Consider the following 16,643-nt stretch of genomic DNA (forward strand, 5'->3'; position numbering starts at 1 on the left):
TCGCTTAGGGTGTGAGTGGTCCCGGGTTCAAATCCTGGACGGAACCAATTTTTTCCAGAAGTAAATTAGCGACAATTTAAATGCAACTAATTAAATTGTAGGCCTACGAGCTGAGCATGTTTCATTGTCATTTTTCGTCCGTTGGCCTAAGGGTATGATACTCGCTTAGGATGTGAGTGGTCCCGGGTTCAAATCCCGGACGGACCCGAGTTTTACCAGAAGTAATTTAGTGACTATTTAAACGCAACTAACATCAAGGTAGGCCTAGGGGATGAGCATGTTTCAGGGTCATACATGGTCCGTTGGTCTAGGGGTATGATACTCGCTTCGGGTGTGTGTAGTCCCGGGTTCAAATGCTGGACGGAACCGAGTTTTGCAGAAGTAATTTAGCGTCTATTTAAATGCAACTAATTAAATTGCAGGCCTACGAGCTGAGCATGGTTCATTGTCATACTTCGTCCGTTGGTCTAGGGGTATGATACTCGCTTAGGGTGCGAGTGGTCCCGGGTTCAAATCCCGGACGGACCCGAGTTATGCAGAAGTAATTTAGTGACTATTTAAATCAACTAACTACAGGGTAGGCCTATAAGTTGAGCGTGTTTTTGTTACACTCATGGTCCGTTGGTCTAGGGGTGTGATACTCGCTTAGGGTGCCAGTGGTCCCGGGTTCAAATCCCGGACGGACCCGAGTTTTGCAGAAGTAATTTAGCGACTATTTAAATGAAACTAACTACAGGTTAGGCCTATAAGTTGAGCGTGTTTTTGTTACACTCATGGTCCGTTGGTCTAGGGGTATGATACTCGCTTAGGGTGCGAGTGGTCCCGGGTTCAAATCCCGGACGGGCTCGAGTTTTGCAGAAGTAATTTAGCGACTATTTAAAAGCAACTAGTTAAATTGTAGGCCTACGAGCTGAGCATGTTTCATTGTCATTTTTCGTCCGTTTATCTAAGGGTATGATACTCGCTTAGGGTGCGAGTGGTCCCGGGTTCAAATCTCGGACGGACCCGAGTTTTTCCAGAAGTAATTTAGTGACTTATTAAACACAACTAACAACATGGTAGGCCTACGGGATGGCATGTTTCAGGGTCATACATGATCTGTTGGTCTAGGAGTATGATACTCGTTTCGGGTGTGAGTGGTCCCGGGTTCAAATCCCGGACGGACCCGAGTTTTTGCAGAAGTAAATTAGTGACTATTTAAATGCAACTAACTAAAGATTAGGCCTATAAGTTGAGCTTGTTTGTGTTACACTCATGGTCCGTTGGTCTAGGGGTATGATACTCGCTTAGGGTGCGAGTGGTCACGGGTTCAGATCCCGGACGGACCTGAGTTTTGCAGAAGTAATTTAGCGACTATTTAAATGCACCTAATTAAATTGTAGGCCTACGAGCTGAGCATGTTTCATTGTCATACTTCGTCCGTTGGTCTAAGGGTATGATACTCGCTTAGGGTGTGAGTGGTCCCGGGTTCAAATCCCGGACGGACCCGAGTTTTGCAGAAGTAATTGAGCGACTATTTAAATGAAACTAGTTAAAGTGTAGGCCTACGAGCTGAGCAAGTTTCATTGTCATTTTTCGTCCGTTGGTCTAAGGGTATGATACTCTCTTAGGGTGTGAGTATTCCCGGGTCAAATCCCGGACGGACCCGAGTTTTTCCAGAAGTAATTTAGCGACTATTTAAAAGCAACTAGTTAAATTGTAGGCCTACGAGCTGAGCATGTTTCATTGTCATTTTTCGTCCGTTGGTCTAAGGGTATGATACTCGCTTAGGGTGTGAGTGGTCCCGGGTTCAAATCTCGCACGGACCCGAGTTTTTCCAGAAGTAGTTTAGTGACTATTTAAACACAACTAACAACATGGTAGGCCTACGGGATGGCATGTTTCAGGGTCATACATGGTCCGTTGGTCTAGGGGTAAGATACTCGCTTCGGGTGTGTGTGGTCCCAGGTTAAAATCCCGGACGGACCCGAGTTTTTGCAGAATTAAAATAGTCACTATTTAAATGCAACTAACTACAGGGAAGGCCAATAAGTTGAGCGTTTTTTTGTTACACACATGGTCCGTTGGTCTAGGGGTATAATACTCGCTTTGGGTGCGAGTGGTCCCGGGTTCAAATCCCGGACGGGCCCGAGTTTTGCAGAAGTAATTTAGCAACTATTTAAAAGCAACTAGTTAAATTGTAGGCCTACGAGCTTAGCATGTTTCATTGTCATTTTTCGTCCGTTGGTCTAAGAATATGATACTCGCTTTGGGTGTGAGTGGTCCCGCGTTCAAATCCCGGACGGACCCGAGTTTTTCCAGAAGTAATTTAGCGACTATTTGAATGCAACTAGTTAAATTGTAGGCCTACGAGCTGAGCATGTTTCATTGTCATTTTTCGTCCGTTGGTCTAAGGGTATGATACTCGCTTCGGGTGTGAGTGGTCCCGGGTTCAAATCCCGGACGGACCCGAATTTTTGCAGAAGTAAATTAGTGACTATTTAAATGCAACTAACTACAGGTTAGGCCTATAAGTTGAGCGTGTTTTTGTTACACTCATGGTCCGTTGGTCTAGGGGTATGATACTCGCTTAGGGTGCGAGTGGTCCCGGGTTCAAATCCCGGACGGGCCCGAGTTTTAGTAGTATGTTACCCCACTTTTGACTATGCAAATGAGGTAAAAATTATCAAAATTTGCATAACTCAGAAATCCCACTTTTAACTATACAAATTAGGCGAAAACGATCCTAATTTGTATAATTCAGAGATCCGACCTTAAACATGTAAATGAACCGAAAATGATTATAATTTGCATAATTCAGAATCACACCTCTCAATCAAATGCGAGTCACGTGTGAGTCACGTGTAGTGTTGTGACGTAGGTAAAATTTGTAAGATATATCCGCAACAGGGTTTGAAATTATATTAGTTCGGGACAAAACGTAAAGCTATAATGAACTGGGAAAAACTACGGCTCGAAACTTTTAAAGATTACCCCGTTAGTAATATAAATCCGTCAGAGTTTGCGAAACATGGTTTTTATTATTTAAAGAAGGGCGACGCCGTTAAATGTTTTTATTGCGATATAACATTACATAGTTGGAAAGCTAATGATAAAGTAAATGAGGAACATCGAAAATATTCCCCGGAATGCCCAATTGTTAAAGGGTTTTCGACATGCAACATACCCATACATTGTTCTAACGACGAGTCAGGGAGAGATGTACCACCAACGGAGAAATACGTTTCAACTACAAGCAAACCCAAGACTGAAGAATATTGTAATAATAGATGTTGTACGCGGCGTGCTTTACAGGTTGTAAAAGAAAATGTCTGTTTAGGTGGGTTATTACTTATCCTTCCCATAACTGTACCTGTAGGAATTATTTGTGGAATTTTATCTATGAACCCAGCAGTAGCGCTTCTTGGTTTCTATCCTCTACTCTTACCGATTTTAGATCAGAATTTTTTTAAAACAGGATTGTGTCAATGGTGTAAAAAACAAATCAAAGGATGAAATAAATTTTTTAAAAAACAATGTTTATTTGTATTGATTACATCATGATTAAATTCTACGATAAACATTCCAAAAATTTGGAAATAAATTTAAAAACCTTCCTTCCATCTACTCCAAGTCTTGACGATAATAATAATCAATAGCGTCTTTTGAAAATACATTAAAAGTGGGGTCATACGCTAATCTGACGTTTCCATCTTCCAAAATACTTGTAATAATCTTCTTGTAATAAGTCTAAATTTATTTTTAAATTTTTCGAAAGTGAAAGTTAAATCCATTAAAGAATGTCTATATTTATGCAATTGTTCAATAACTACGTTAATATATAGTAACTTTAACAAATTAATAGTATAACTAATAGGTGTAATAATATATTTATTATGGGGGGTGTCATTGTATTGTCTGTTCTTTATGATCAAACTAGTGTTGAATTCATACAAAAGTTTTATAATTGCAGTATTTAATACCGATTCAGCACTCGCTTGATCATGACAAACGTATCCTAAAATGTACATTCCGTACAAAAAATGAAGCGTCCACAATCTCTGGTGTCGATAGAGGTCCATTCGAACCATTCACCATTTCGTAAGTGGTAAGATACACTTCGGTAGTAAGATATTTTAACAATGTGGTTGGTCCACAAGTTTTTTAACATTTCGCGACGTACAAGTTGATTAATAACATCCTTCGATATTTGATTGTTTCCTTCAAACTTTATACGATTGTTCTCAATTTCGATCAAACATAATGTACCTAATCGAGGTATCGCGTTTGCACCTTCTGATTTAATACTAAAAGGTTTGTAACACACGTATCTCGAAAACCGATGATTTATATTTTTACGCGATTCAATACCAAAAACGTTCTCCATTTTTTGAGAATTTTTATTTCACCAAATTGTGATGGTTCACTATCTCGTGAATTATTAATTAAAAATAACTTCTTTCTGGGGTTAAATTCTGCGAAAATAATTCCAAAAACTTGGAAATGAATATATCATTTTTTGTTCTATTTTTTGCAACTCTAGGCGTGCATAATCAATAGCGTCTTTTGAAAATACTTTAAAAGTGGGGTCATATATTAAACCGATTTTATCTCTCAAAATTCTTGGAATATTTTTAGATTTTGTAAAGAGATTAAATTTTATTTTCATTTTTTCGAAAGTGAAAGTTAAATCCATTAACGAATGATTAAATTTATGCAATTCTTCAATAACTACGTTAATATATAATAACTTTATCACATTAACAGTATAACTAATACGGGGATCACCATTAATATAATAGTAGTAATCATCATTGTCATTTTTGTTCTTTATGATCAAACGAGTGTTAAATTCATACAAAAGTTTTATAATTGCTGTATTTAATACCGATTCAACACTCGCTTGATCGTGACACACATACCCTAAAACGTTCGCTGCTTGACTCGAATGTTGACATTGGGCAAGTTCATGAGGGTTGTATTTATGTAAACGTCCTAGTTTACACTCCGTAGTCAAGATGTAACGTCCGCAATCCCTGGTATCGATCGAGACTACATCTTTCCAATAATCATATCGGTTACGAGATACTTTAACAATGTTGTTGGTGCACAAGTTTTTTAACATTTCACTGTGTACAAGTTGAGCAATAGCATACTTCGATATTCGATTGTTTCCTTCAAACTTTTTACGATTGTCCTCAATTTCGATCAGGCATAACGTACCTAACCGAGGTATCGCGTTCGAAGCTTGTGAATTAATACAAAAAGCTTCGCCACACGCGTAACTCGAAAATCGATAATTTATATTGTTACTTGAACCAAAAACCATGTGATGCATGCATTCTCCAAACCCGGAATCCATTTTTTGAATTTTTATTTCACTAAAAGGTAAATGATGGTTCACTATCTTGCAAATCCTTACCAATCCCACTCTTCACCTTCAAGTTCTAGGAAAGATGGATTGGCATTTTGAAAATCTTCGTAAGATTTATTGGTGGCATTCTTTGAAAAAATCACTTCAGACACGTTATCAAGTGTTTCTTCGTCACAAAATTCATCGTTTATAAAAATACAGTATCGAGTCAAATAAAATTTGCTCTTAAATGTAGACAAATTATCTGATAAGGACGATAAAGAGTAATTGCCGAACCGTAAAGAATTGATTACAACTTTTATATATAACAGCTTCAATAAATTTGTGGTGAAGCTGTTAGATGTTGCGTAATTCCTACGAAATGGGTTTTTATACGTCAGCGTAGAGTTGAATTCGTAAGTGATTTTAACAATAGCCGTGTTAAGCACTGCTTGAACAGCGTCGCTGTCGTGAAAAACGTATCCCAGAACGTAGGCCGCCTCTTTCCGATGTTGACAACGCCAGTTTTGTTTTTTATAGTACTTGTGAATCCGACCTAATTTACATGTAGTAGTCGGTACGTGCTGACCACAATTTACCGTATCAATTGGTTTTAGAAATGTCCAAGCATATCTATAAGAATACCAAGATAGTTCTACAACAAAACACTCAAACTTGTTTTTCAAAATTTCTTCGCAAACGAGTTTTCTAATCACGGTATGGGTTATTTTATACTTTTGCGCAAATTTCTGACGATTGTCTTCAATTTCGATTAAACATAATGTACCCAACCGAGGTACAATAGTTTTGCAATCGTTATCGACTCTTAAAATGTTTGATAGGTTAAACGAACAAATTTCCTTCATTTGTGTTTACGGAAAGAGCAGAGATAGTAATTTGGTTCCTCTTCACTATCCCGATATGAACACTCTTTTTCTTGACGTTGGTTTTTGTAACAAAACTGATTACAGTTTATACAAAAAAACTATTGTCCAAAATCGCGTAAGCGTTTTCAATATTGCTAATTAACACTTTACCGTACTGTTTGTATATAGCCCGTTTAAATTTAACGCACTCGGTATTCACACAGTAATGAATATCACCACCAATAGATGAAAAACTAGCGATATCGTCTTTTTTACAAAAATGACAGATTAGATCTTGACCACTCTGTAAAGTAGTCTCTCCTCTTGTTTTCAATTCTGATAATTGCGATTCGTTCAAGTCTGTTAAAAGTAATAATATCTTATAAGAATCACGTACGTTGCGAGGGTCTCTTTTAAAATTATACACCCCATAATAGAGGTCTTTCTTTTCATATTAATATGCACCCTTCTTAAAAAACGACCTCGACAGGGAAAAAAATCGACGCTCATTTATATGGACCCTTCTTTAAAATTGTTAATACATAAAAAACCAACAGTTAAATATTTTTCAAAGAAAACCAGGGATGATCTCGACGCTCATTACAAATTCCTAACTAGACTTCTTAAGCTAACAACCTTGAAAATTTCTTATATAAACTGAACGGATTTCAAAGTTGCACATCATAACACAAAAAACTTTAAGTTTGAAAATATCTTCATAGATAAAGTCTAGATTACTACTAGAAAAATGTGTCCACCAAAATCTTTTGACTCAAACGCTGTTCAACCGGTTGAGGAATTGTAAGTTAATTTAGCTAGCAAGTTAAAATTATTTTTTAATACCGGATCTATTTTATATATAGCGCTCTACCCCAACTCTGGGATCTCGATGATGAATTGGAAGTAGAACCAATCATCATCCACGAGGAGCATGATATCACAGATGGGATGGAGGAGGAAATAAACGAATTAATCGCGAGTATTGATATGTTCGCCGAAGCGGACGACCCCGATGTGGTCTCTACCGAATCATCCTCGGATGATGAAACGTAAGGTTTTAAATAAGTTTGAGGAATTGTAAGATACCTAACAAGAAATTTTTAAAACAGCGAAAGCGAAGAACTTTACAACGCAATGATTCAAGAATACCCATCCATGCAAATTGATTTAAAGTAAAGCAAAATAAATTATTATCTAAAAATTAATAAACTAATACATGTTTTATACAGTCTTAAATATCCCTATCCTACATTGTGTTCTTGTTGTTTTTCCGCCGAATTTAATTCTCATGTCATTTTTCGTACTATTGAGTCCCGCTATATTTTATACTTTTGCGCTACTCCTAATTGCCCTCTTTTCCGAACTATCATCTGCCTTACCTGGGATCAGTCTAATTTCTATCCCATTAACATTTTCCTAGACACCTATTTCCTTTCTAAATATAAATCACACGGACTTCCCCTATACGAAAAAGATCTACAAATTGACTTAAACTAAGTTGGAAATGAGTCTTATTTTATATAAAAAACTAATTTTAACCTTATTTTATAGTTCTACCTACGATATTCCTACTCGCTGCCCTAATTGTTATTGCCGTACTCCAAACCACTACACTATCAGGGAAACTGTCTGCGTTCCGGAATGACGTACAACTGTCTACAAGCTCTACTTCTGTCCTATTTGAGACTGTCCTTTATACCAACATCTCATCTGCTTCTCCTATCATCAAAAATATTATCCTGTTCATATTTTAAATAATTCCCATTTCTGTTTTCTTATTGATCGTAGACGCTTACCTAAATTATTATCTCAAATTAATTCTCAATAAAAATATATATATTATAACGAAACTTGTCTCTTATCTTTTTATATTAAGCTTAAACACTCTATAAGAATCCCCTCTTTAAACAACCGTAATGCCAAACATTTCTTAAAAAAGTAGTTAACCATGACAACGCCCAATAATAATTCTTTAAAATAGTAGATATCTCGGAGAAAACTTTATCATTTTCTTTTAACGCTTCATCCGAGAAAGTCTTTTAAAAAACATGGGTCTCCCTAGCAATAACGAAGAAGCTTCCGAAAACTAGTACGTTATTCTATCTTGGTAGTTTCATATAGATTTTAAAGATTTGTCTTTTATACTATAGTTCTCAAACTCCGGCTACTTTGGATTTTCCGCGTCAAAATGAAATGGAATTGGCTAGTATCTATCGGTAAGCGAAAAAATCTATTTTTTACTATAAATTTAAAAAATTAATAGTTATATACATTTTGTAGATTTAACTGTTCTTTTTCTGAAATCATGCCTTGCTCTAACTGTTTTTCGTCGCAATATCATATTGTATCCTATACTGTATTAGCTATTAATGGAATTGTTGACGCTTACTATTGTACTAATGTTAATTGTGTTTATTATTTAAAATTATTTTGCTATTGTGGACACTCCATTTATTTTATTCCTTGTCGCGGGTATTACGACGATTGGAGTACGCGATTTGCCCAAGAATTGGGCTTACCACTATTTTTATAATGTTTAAATATATTTTTACCATTTTTTCAAAAAACATATATTTTTATTATTGTAATTTACAAGTGATTAAAAAGGATTTTTTAAAATTCCATTAAACAGTACGAAATCATTTGATGAATGCTTAAAACACATTGAATATTTTGAGGATTAAGTAAATTATTTTCGAAAGATTTTAACAGATCGGTTAAATTTAACGTGCTGCAAAATGCGTGTAAGGTAGTTTTACTCTCACGTTTAACATCCAATAGTTTTTTTTCAAAATCACCCAAAAGAATTCGAAAGGTGAGTAGCATATTTTTTATGAAAATTCTTTGATTTATAATAAAGTTAATATGGGTTGAAATAAACCCGTTCACGGGGTCTTGCATAATAAGCGTAAATACTTCGGGTGTAATATTCACCGGAACACTTTCATCATAGGTAAAGGCAAGACCGAAACTCGTAATAGAAATGTATACTGTCTTATTACAAAAAAATTTAATTGAAGATTTTAGCATACACGCAGAGAAATCAGTTTTATGTTTGTTCAATAGCTGCCATATTTTGTACGGTATTAAAATAAAGTTTTCGGCTTTTTCTACTATAATTGTTGGCTCAACGTCTCGTCCCCGTGGACAGACAGTCACTGTTACACCACTTTTTGTTAAGTGTAAATTTAAATCGCGTAACATAGCCATAATAAAAAAGTATTACTCACAACACACCACGGATATTTTTTCAGGATCGAGCAGTTTCAAACATGTACTTTCGATTGACTTTCCGAACAAAAACTTAGGGTCTTTTTATACCAAAATATCTCCACTTAAAAATTCCATAATATTACCCTTAAGCGATAGAAAAGTCTTATACCTAATAATTACTGGAAATTAAAAACCTTCAAGCGTGACTTAAGTATAATTAACTACGACAGAAGAAATGACCCTTCGACCTTTTTTCCAAAAAATATCATCCATTTTAAGATCGGAGCACCTTTCCCACGAAAAATACCCTGTTTAAATTTCGTTTTTTATAAACCATTAAATGGTACTTCTCGGTAATTACACCCAGGTGGATTGTATAAAAAAGCAGTTATTTTTTGAATGTATTTCAAAAAATATATTTTGTACCCTAGGGGAATTCAGGTGTTCCAATCGTATATTTTATCTACTATCATTAAAAAGACTAAAAAAGTATAGCCGCAGCTTATGCCTGATAAAAAAAGCAATTATTTTTTGATACATTGTAAAAATATATATTTTTTATATAATTAACTACGAGAATTCTCGGTAAATTACTTTTCAAAAAATTTAATAACCTAGGGGTATCCAGGTGTTCCAATCGTTAATCTACCTATCATTAAAAAAGTATACCCACAGCCGGATAAAAAAAGCAATTATTTTCGATGAATTCAAAAAATATAACCTAGAGGGGTATTATTAAGTATAATTATCTACGAGAAATCAAAAAATATATTTTATAACCAAGAGGGGTATCATTAAGTATAATTATCTGCAAAAAAATATATTTTTTGAATGTATCCAGGTGGTGGGAAAATGAGAATTCTAACTTTCAAAAAATATATAGAGGATATAATTATCTACGAGAAAATATTTTTAACCGTATAATTAGGCGTTCCCCGCGCGCTAGCGCGCGGGGACGCCGTGTGTCACCCCCTCCCCCGGGGGCGGCGGGGACGGTGTATATAAACTCTCGGGATTTTCGGATATTTCATTCGTTCTTCACTCGACGTTCGTTATGGCATCTTCATCTTCACTCGGTAAGCGAAAAATTAATATATCTGATGATGAGGAGGAAATAGATATTTTAGAGCAAATTAAAAACGTTAAAGAGGAAACTACTATCGAAAAAACCGGCATTGTCCCTCGATACGATATTAAACGAGGTTTAGCTAGTTACGTTACTTCTTTACCAGCGTCGCGTGACGATATTTATTTCGATATTCAAATATACAAGTACGAGGATATAAAAGATAGAGATAATAAAGATATTTGGCAATGCGATGGAAGAAGATTGAGATTTCTCGCGTCTAAAGATATTCGATCTATCGTGAACAAGATCGCCAAGCATATGATCGATAATCCCGACAAGATCACGAAAAATTATTCGTTTTTTAACAAAAACGAATAATCAACAATATGGAATCCCAATATCTATTACTCGTATATCTATTAACGTATTTATATATACTATATACCCAATATATCAATTACCACTACTATTTAATATAAAAAAGAAGACAATATTTACCTGGTTGATGGGATGGATATGAGACTCGAAGTAAACAGATTATCTACGTTCAAGATATGGTCTGTCGAAGGTATTAGCGTGGATGACATGGCAGCCAGCGGTTTTTATTGAACTAGCCCTAAAACCGTTCGTTGTTTTTCATGCCTTACCGCGTTGACTGGATTGAGAGCCGACAATCATCCATTGGGTGTTCATTAGCGCGAACAACCGTTATGCAGTTTTCTCCGTGGGGAAGGAAAGAGGTGTGGAAACGTCCCTATCATTGGACGTAATTTTTTCGAGGAAATTGAAAGGAAATTCTCGGGACCGGAAATGATCGCAGCAGAGTTTGTAAACTATCACCTTACGCGTGCATGTTACAACACAGAGTCGAAATCGATTTAAAAGAAAAAGAAGAAAAACGAAAAAAAAATATATAAAACTCTAAACAATTTGATAAACTTACTCATTTTAAGATGAGTAGTTCGAGCGATTCCGAAAATGAAGAACCGCTAAATTTAAGTGTTAAAGCTAATCCTAAACAATTTTATACTTGCGAAAAAATATTAGATAAAAAATCTCGAACATACAAATGTAACCAAGTAGAATGTAAAATTAAATTTAAAAATTTAGAACGTATTAAATTAACCGAAGTAAACGAAACGTTTGTTAGTATAATTAATTCCATACTCTTTGAATTATTACGCAATCATCAAGGATATAATAGAGTTAGATTTTGTATTCGTTCGGATGAGTTGGATAGTCCGATAAATTTAAGGTTTATGAATATTAATGAATTAACGGCTGAAAGAGTAATAGGAGCTATAAGTCAAGTTGCCCAATCAAATCGAAATTTCCATTTACAAAGCTCTTTAGTTTTTGACGTTATTTTTTTACATTGCGACGTACCCGTTGGACGTCGATCAAAATCGTTAAAAAATAGAAATATAGTAATTTTGGATACGTTTATAAAAACGAGTTCAAATTATATTTACATTGACAATACCGATAACTTATGTTTTGGAAGAGCTTTGGTGATAGGAATTTATTTGGCTGATAAGAGATTCGAAAAGAATACGAATGAAAAGTATCAAACAACGAACGAGTCACTTTTTTATTTTAGAAAGATAAAAAATTGTAATCACCCCCTCCAAAAAGAAAAAGCGGAGCAATTATATAAAAACGCTAATATTTCTCCGGATACCGTTAATTTATTAGATATTCAAAATTTTCAAACTTACTTAAACGAATATCAAATTATTATATTCAGAGCTGATAATTTAGAAAAATATTTTGTCGGACCTTTCAAGGAAAAACAAATTTTTTTATTGTTAGTTAATGATCACGTGCATGTAATTAAGGAATTGCATACAATGTTTGGCGGCAAATCGTATTGTTCTAAATGTTTAAAAGTATTTCACGGATATAATCAAAAGAATAATCACTTTTGCGAAAATCGAGTTAAATGTAGTAGATGTAGAACTTTTTTATTCCACGAAGATAAACTAATTAAACCTGTTAAATGTCGAAAATGCCATCGTTATTTTAAAGGAGAAGAATGTTTGAATTTTCATATATCTAACGGAACGTGCGATAACTTTAAAAGGTGTTTAAAATGCGGACTAGAACTGAAAGAAAAACACTCTTGCTCGAAACCATGTAAAAACTGTTTACGCGTACACGAGACGAACCGTTGTTACGTTATGCCTCTTTCGAGAACGTACGAAAAAACCAGATATTGTTATTTCGATACCGAATCAATCGTTAAAAATAACGAACACGTCCCTGTCTTACTCGTTAGTGCTATGCAAGAAAATAAAGGGAACAATTACGAGTACGAGATATTTCGGGGGTTCGACTGCGTCGATAAATTTCTTAATTATTTATTCGGGACGAAAGAAATGGTTTTCCAACACGCGACAAAACGGCTTAAAACAACTAAACCGGTTTTTGAAAATATTACGTTGTTAGCCCATAACAGTAAAGGTTTCGATTCGTTCTTTATTCTTCGTGGGTTATTAAAATTGAACATCATACCGGATATTGTTTTTGACGGAAGTAAAATGTTGGCAATTTTTTGGAAAAATCAAAAAATGAAATTTACTGACTCTTTCAATTTCGTCTCGCAACCATTAAGATCGTTCCCCGCGACGTTTTCTTTGGGTGAAAATAGAAAAGAATTTTTCCCTTACATATTCCACACCGAAGAAACTTTAGATTATGTCGGTCCACTACCGCCGAAAGAGTATTTTCAACCGGAACATATGAAAGAAAAAGATTATAAAGATTTTCTCGAATGGTACGCGACGAAATCGAGACAATCGGTCCATAATTTACGCGAAGAACTGGAATATTATACTATCATGGATGTTAAAGTTTTACAACAGGGTATGGATAAATTTAGACAATTGTTCGAGAAGGAAACTGGTTTCGATGTTTTAAATATGAACGCTTTAACCATAGCGGGGGCCTGCACGAATATTTTCCTTCATAAATACTTGGAAGAATTTACACTCGGAGTAGTACCGTGTAACGGGTACAGGAATAACTACAATCAAAGCAAATCTGCTTTAAAATGGTTGGCGTGGGAAGAAAAAGAACGCGGAATAAAAATTCAATCGGTTCTCTCGTTGGAAGGCGAAAAAAAGATTGGACGATACCCGGTAGATGGTTATTCTTCTCAACCCGAAATAATATTTCAATTTGACGGAGATTTTATTCACGGATGTCCGAAACATACGAAAGGAGGCGAATGGAATCCGTTATTGCAAGATACGTTTAAAAATTTATACGAGAGAACTCTGGATCGAGATGATGATATCATGTGTAATGCACCGAACGCTGAATATGTTAGAATATGGAGTTGCGAGTTTGACGAAATGTTGAAAAACAGAATCGAGGTAAGAAAGTTTTGCGATTCGTTACACTTTCGAGATCCGATAGGACCAAGATCGGCATTATACGGTGGTCGTACTGAATGCTTCAGGCTGTATCATAAAACAAAACCAAACGAAAAAATCCTATATTACGATGTTTGTAGTTTGTACCCCTTTGTATGTAAAAACAGAGACTATCCTAAAAATCACCCGGAGATTATTACGAAAGATTTTTCATTCGATTTGAATCATTACTTTGGGGTAATGTCTTGTAAAATATTAGCTCCGAAAGACGCTTACATACCGGCATTACCAATTCGAACCAGAAAAAAACTATTTTTCGCTTTGTGTCGTACTTGCGTGGAAAACGATATACAAACCGCCTGCGCCCATAACGACTCCGAACGAGCTTTCTATGGGATTTGGCCCACCCCAGAAATATACATGGCGGTCGAAACCGGTTACGTTATATTGGAAATCTTCGAGGTTCACCATTACCCCGAAAGGTGCACCTATATCAAGAATAAAGATCCTGGTTTTTTCGGAAGTTACATTAATACATTTTTGAAACTAAAAATTCAAAACTCTGGCTGGCCTCGCAACGTTACCACCGACGAGGAAAAAACGGAATATTTAAGACAAATTAAAGAACGAGAAGATATCGAGATTAGACCCGAAGATGTAACAAACAATTCAGCTCTACGCGCGTTGGCGAAATTAGCTTTAAACTCGTTATGGGGTCGACATTGTTTAAACAACGATAAACCAAAATCGGTTTTCGTCAAGGATTATCAAGATTTCATTAAAATTATAATGGATCCGACATTGGAATTAACGGATATGCGGCCGATTAACGACGATGACGTTTGTTTAATGACCTACAAATTCAAAAAAGATTTTTGCCCGACATATTACAAAGGATCGGCAGTGTTGGGGAGTTTCGTTAGTTCGTACGGTCGGATCGAATTATTTCGAACTCTGAATAAATTAAAAGAAAGGGTTTTGTACTGCGATACGGATAGTATTATATTTATTCACAAAGAAAGTGACGAATTTCTTCCACCCGTCGGACAATTTATGGGTGATTGGACCGACGAAGTTCCAAATGGGTATATATCGGAATTCGTTACTTCGGGTCCGAAATCGTACAGTTACAAAACAAATACCGGGCATTGCGTTACGAAAATGAAAGGAATTTCGTTAAACAGGAAAAACGAACAGATAATTAACTTTGATTCGATCAAATCGGCTTTAGACACTCCGGGAACTAGTTACACTTTGGAAATCCCCTTTAACGTTGTGCGTGACAAAGCTCGCGCGAAACTACTTTTAGGAAATCTGAAAAAAAGTTTCGGCGTGACTTTTAATAAGAGAATAATCGCGGACAATTTTTTAACATATCCGTTTGGATACTCGTTAAAGCAAGATGCATCGTGAAAGTCTACGTTTAAAATCATTCAATGGTCATTGGACTTCCAATTCGTCGGAGTTGGAAGTTATCCCCGCGGAACTAGCAGCGTCGGGTCTCTTTTACTTGAACGACGGTTTAAAAACCATGTGTTTCAGCTGTCATAACTTATTCGATTGGGGAGGATCGAATGAGAGTAATCCTCACGAAGTGCATCAAAAACAAGCTCCATTTTGTAATTATATTCTCGGACTCGATATTACTAACGTGAGTCTGGCTGATGAAGAAGGGGAAAAGAGACGATTAAAGGAAGAAATCGTGGAATATTTTGACGAATCCATCAAAACGTTTACGTCGAGTTTCGTCGATTTAATTCTCGAATCGTCGATAGATGCTTTCAACACGGAATTTCAACTCTAAAAGAAAAAAAGTGACTTTCGACGATATCCCCGTGGTTTTTATTATTCCGTACGAAGATCGCGTTAATTGGAGAGAAATAAACAAACTCCATTTTCAAAAACGGATTGACGATTTTAATAAACTTTTTGAGAAATGTTTGATTCGTGCGCTTGTAGAATAAAATACCAAGCCCCCATGCAAATTTTACTGGCCGGTAGTACTATGGCTGGTAAAACGACGTGGATATTTAACCTTTTGAAACACGCCCATTGTTTGATCGAACCACCTCCGGACAGGATAGTGTACTGTTATAAAGAATATCAACCGAAATTTGACATTGCGAAAAAAGAAATTAAAAACATTGAATTTTTGGAAGGACTCCCCCCAGATGATTCTTCATTTAGGGATGAAAATATTAATAATTTTCTAATAATAGATGATCTGGCATTCTCTTGTTATAATAGTTCCCATATCGCTAATATATTTTGCGTCGGCTCTCATCATAAAAATTTATCCGTCGCTCTTTTAACTCAAAATCTTTTTGGTCAAGGTAAAGAGAGTCGAACCATTTGTCTTAACTCTTCGTACATAATTGTTTTTAAAAATCCGCGAGACGGGTCTCAAATAACTTACTTGAGCAGACAAATATTTCCGAATAATAAAATCCTCGTAACTAGAGCGTATGATTTTGTTACCAAGGGTACTCCCTATTCTTACTTGTGTATCGATTTAAAACAAAACATTCACGATGATTTGCGTTTAAGAACAAATATTTTTCCGCATGAAGGAAATATGATTATTGTATGTGATGACAAATAAAATTTTGTATATAAAACTATTTATCGTTTCCGTATGTCTTTTATTTCGCGTTGGAACGTTCGAGGAGTTGGAATGGTTAAGAGAAAGCGTAAATCGAGTTTGTTAAAAAAGTATTAAAAAGAAATTTTAAACGAAAAATTCGAAAGAGAGGACGTCATCCGCTACATAGACATTTACCATTTTT

General features: G+C 35.5%; 1 protein-coding gene and 3 non-coding genes across 4 annotated transcripts; all 4 read left to right on the forward strand.

The window, feature by feature from the left end:
* The first annotated feature begins 456 nt into the window (after positions 1–456).
* On the forward strand, positions 457–530 carry TRNAP-AGG (transfer RNA proline (anticodon AGG)). The gene has a single exon. It is a non-coding gene; the product is annotated as a tRNA-Pro (tRNA).
* Positions 531–775: 245 nt separating this feature from the next.
* TRNAP-AGG (transfer RNA proline (anticodon AGG)) lies at positions 776–847 on the forward strand. The gene has a single exon. It is a non-coding gene; the product is annotated as a tRNA-Pro (tRNA).
* A 1,692-nt stretch (positions 848–2,539) lies between these two features.
* Positions 2,540–2,611, forward strand: TRNAP-AGG (transfer RNA proline (anticodon AGG)). The gene has a single exon. It is a non-coding gene; the product is annotated as a tRNA-Pro (tRNA).
* Positions 2,612–6,748: 4,137 nt separating this feature from the next.
* Positions 6,749–7,695, forward strand: LOC149644407 (uncharacterized). Its single transcript, XM_089850339.1, has 4 exons — positions 6,749–6,999; positions 7,062–7,247; positions 7,308–7,370; positions 7,428–7,695. Exons 1-4 carry the CDS (start codon positions 6,947–6,949, stop codon positions 7,693–7,695), a joined length of 570 nt encoding a protein of 189 aa, XP_089706465.1. The 5' UTR covers positions 6,749–6,946.
* Positions 7,696–16,643: the final 8,948 nt, after the last annotated feature.

This window comes from Phalangium opilio, unplaced genomic scaffold, assembly GCF_054372755.1.
Source record: "Phalangium opilio isolate 3A_F unplaced genomic scaffold, DU_Popi_V2 ptg000090l_1, whole genome shotgun sequence".
NCBI lineage: Eukaryota > Metazoa > Arthropoda > Arachnida > Opiliones > Phalangiidae > Phalangium > Phalangium opilio.

Excerpts from the sequence above, each read along its gene's own strand:
- LOC149644407 (XM_089850339.1), top strand. The coding sequence starts at position 6,947 with ATGTGTCCACCAAAATCTTTTGACTCAAACGCTGTTCAACCGGTTGAG. Across the intron at positions 7,000-7,061 it reads GTTCAACCGGTTGAGGAATT|CGCTCTACCCCAACTCTGGG; the intron begins GTAAGTTAATTT and ends TTTTATATATAG. Across the intron at positions 7,371-7,427 it reads TCCATGCAAATTGATTTAAA|TCTTAAATATCCCTATCCTA; the intron begins GTAAAGCAAAAT and ends TGTTTTATACAG.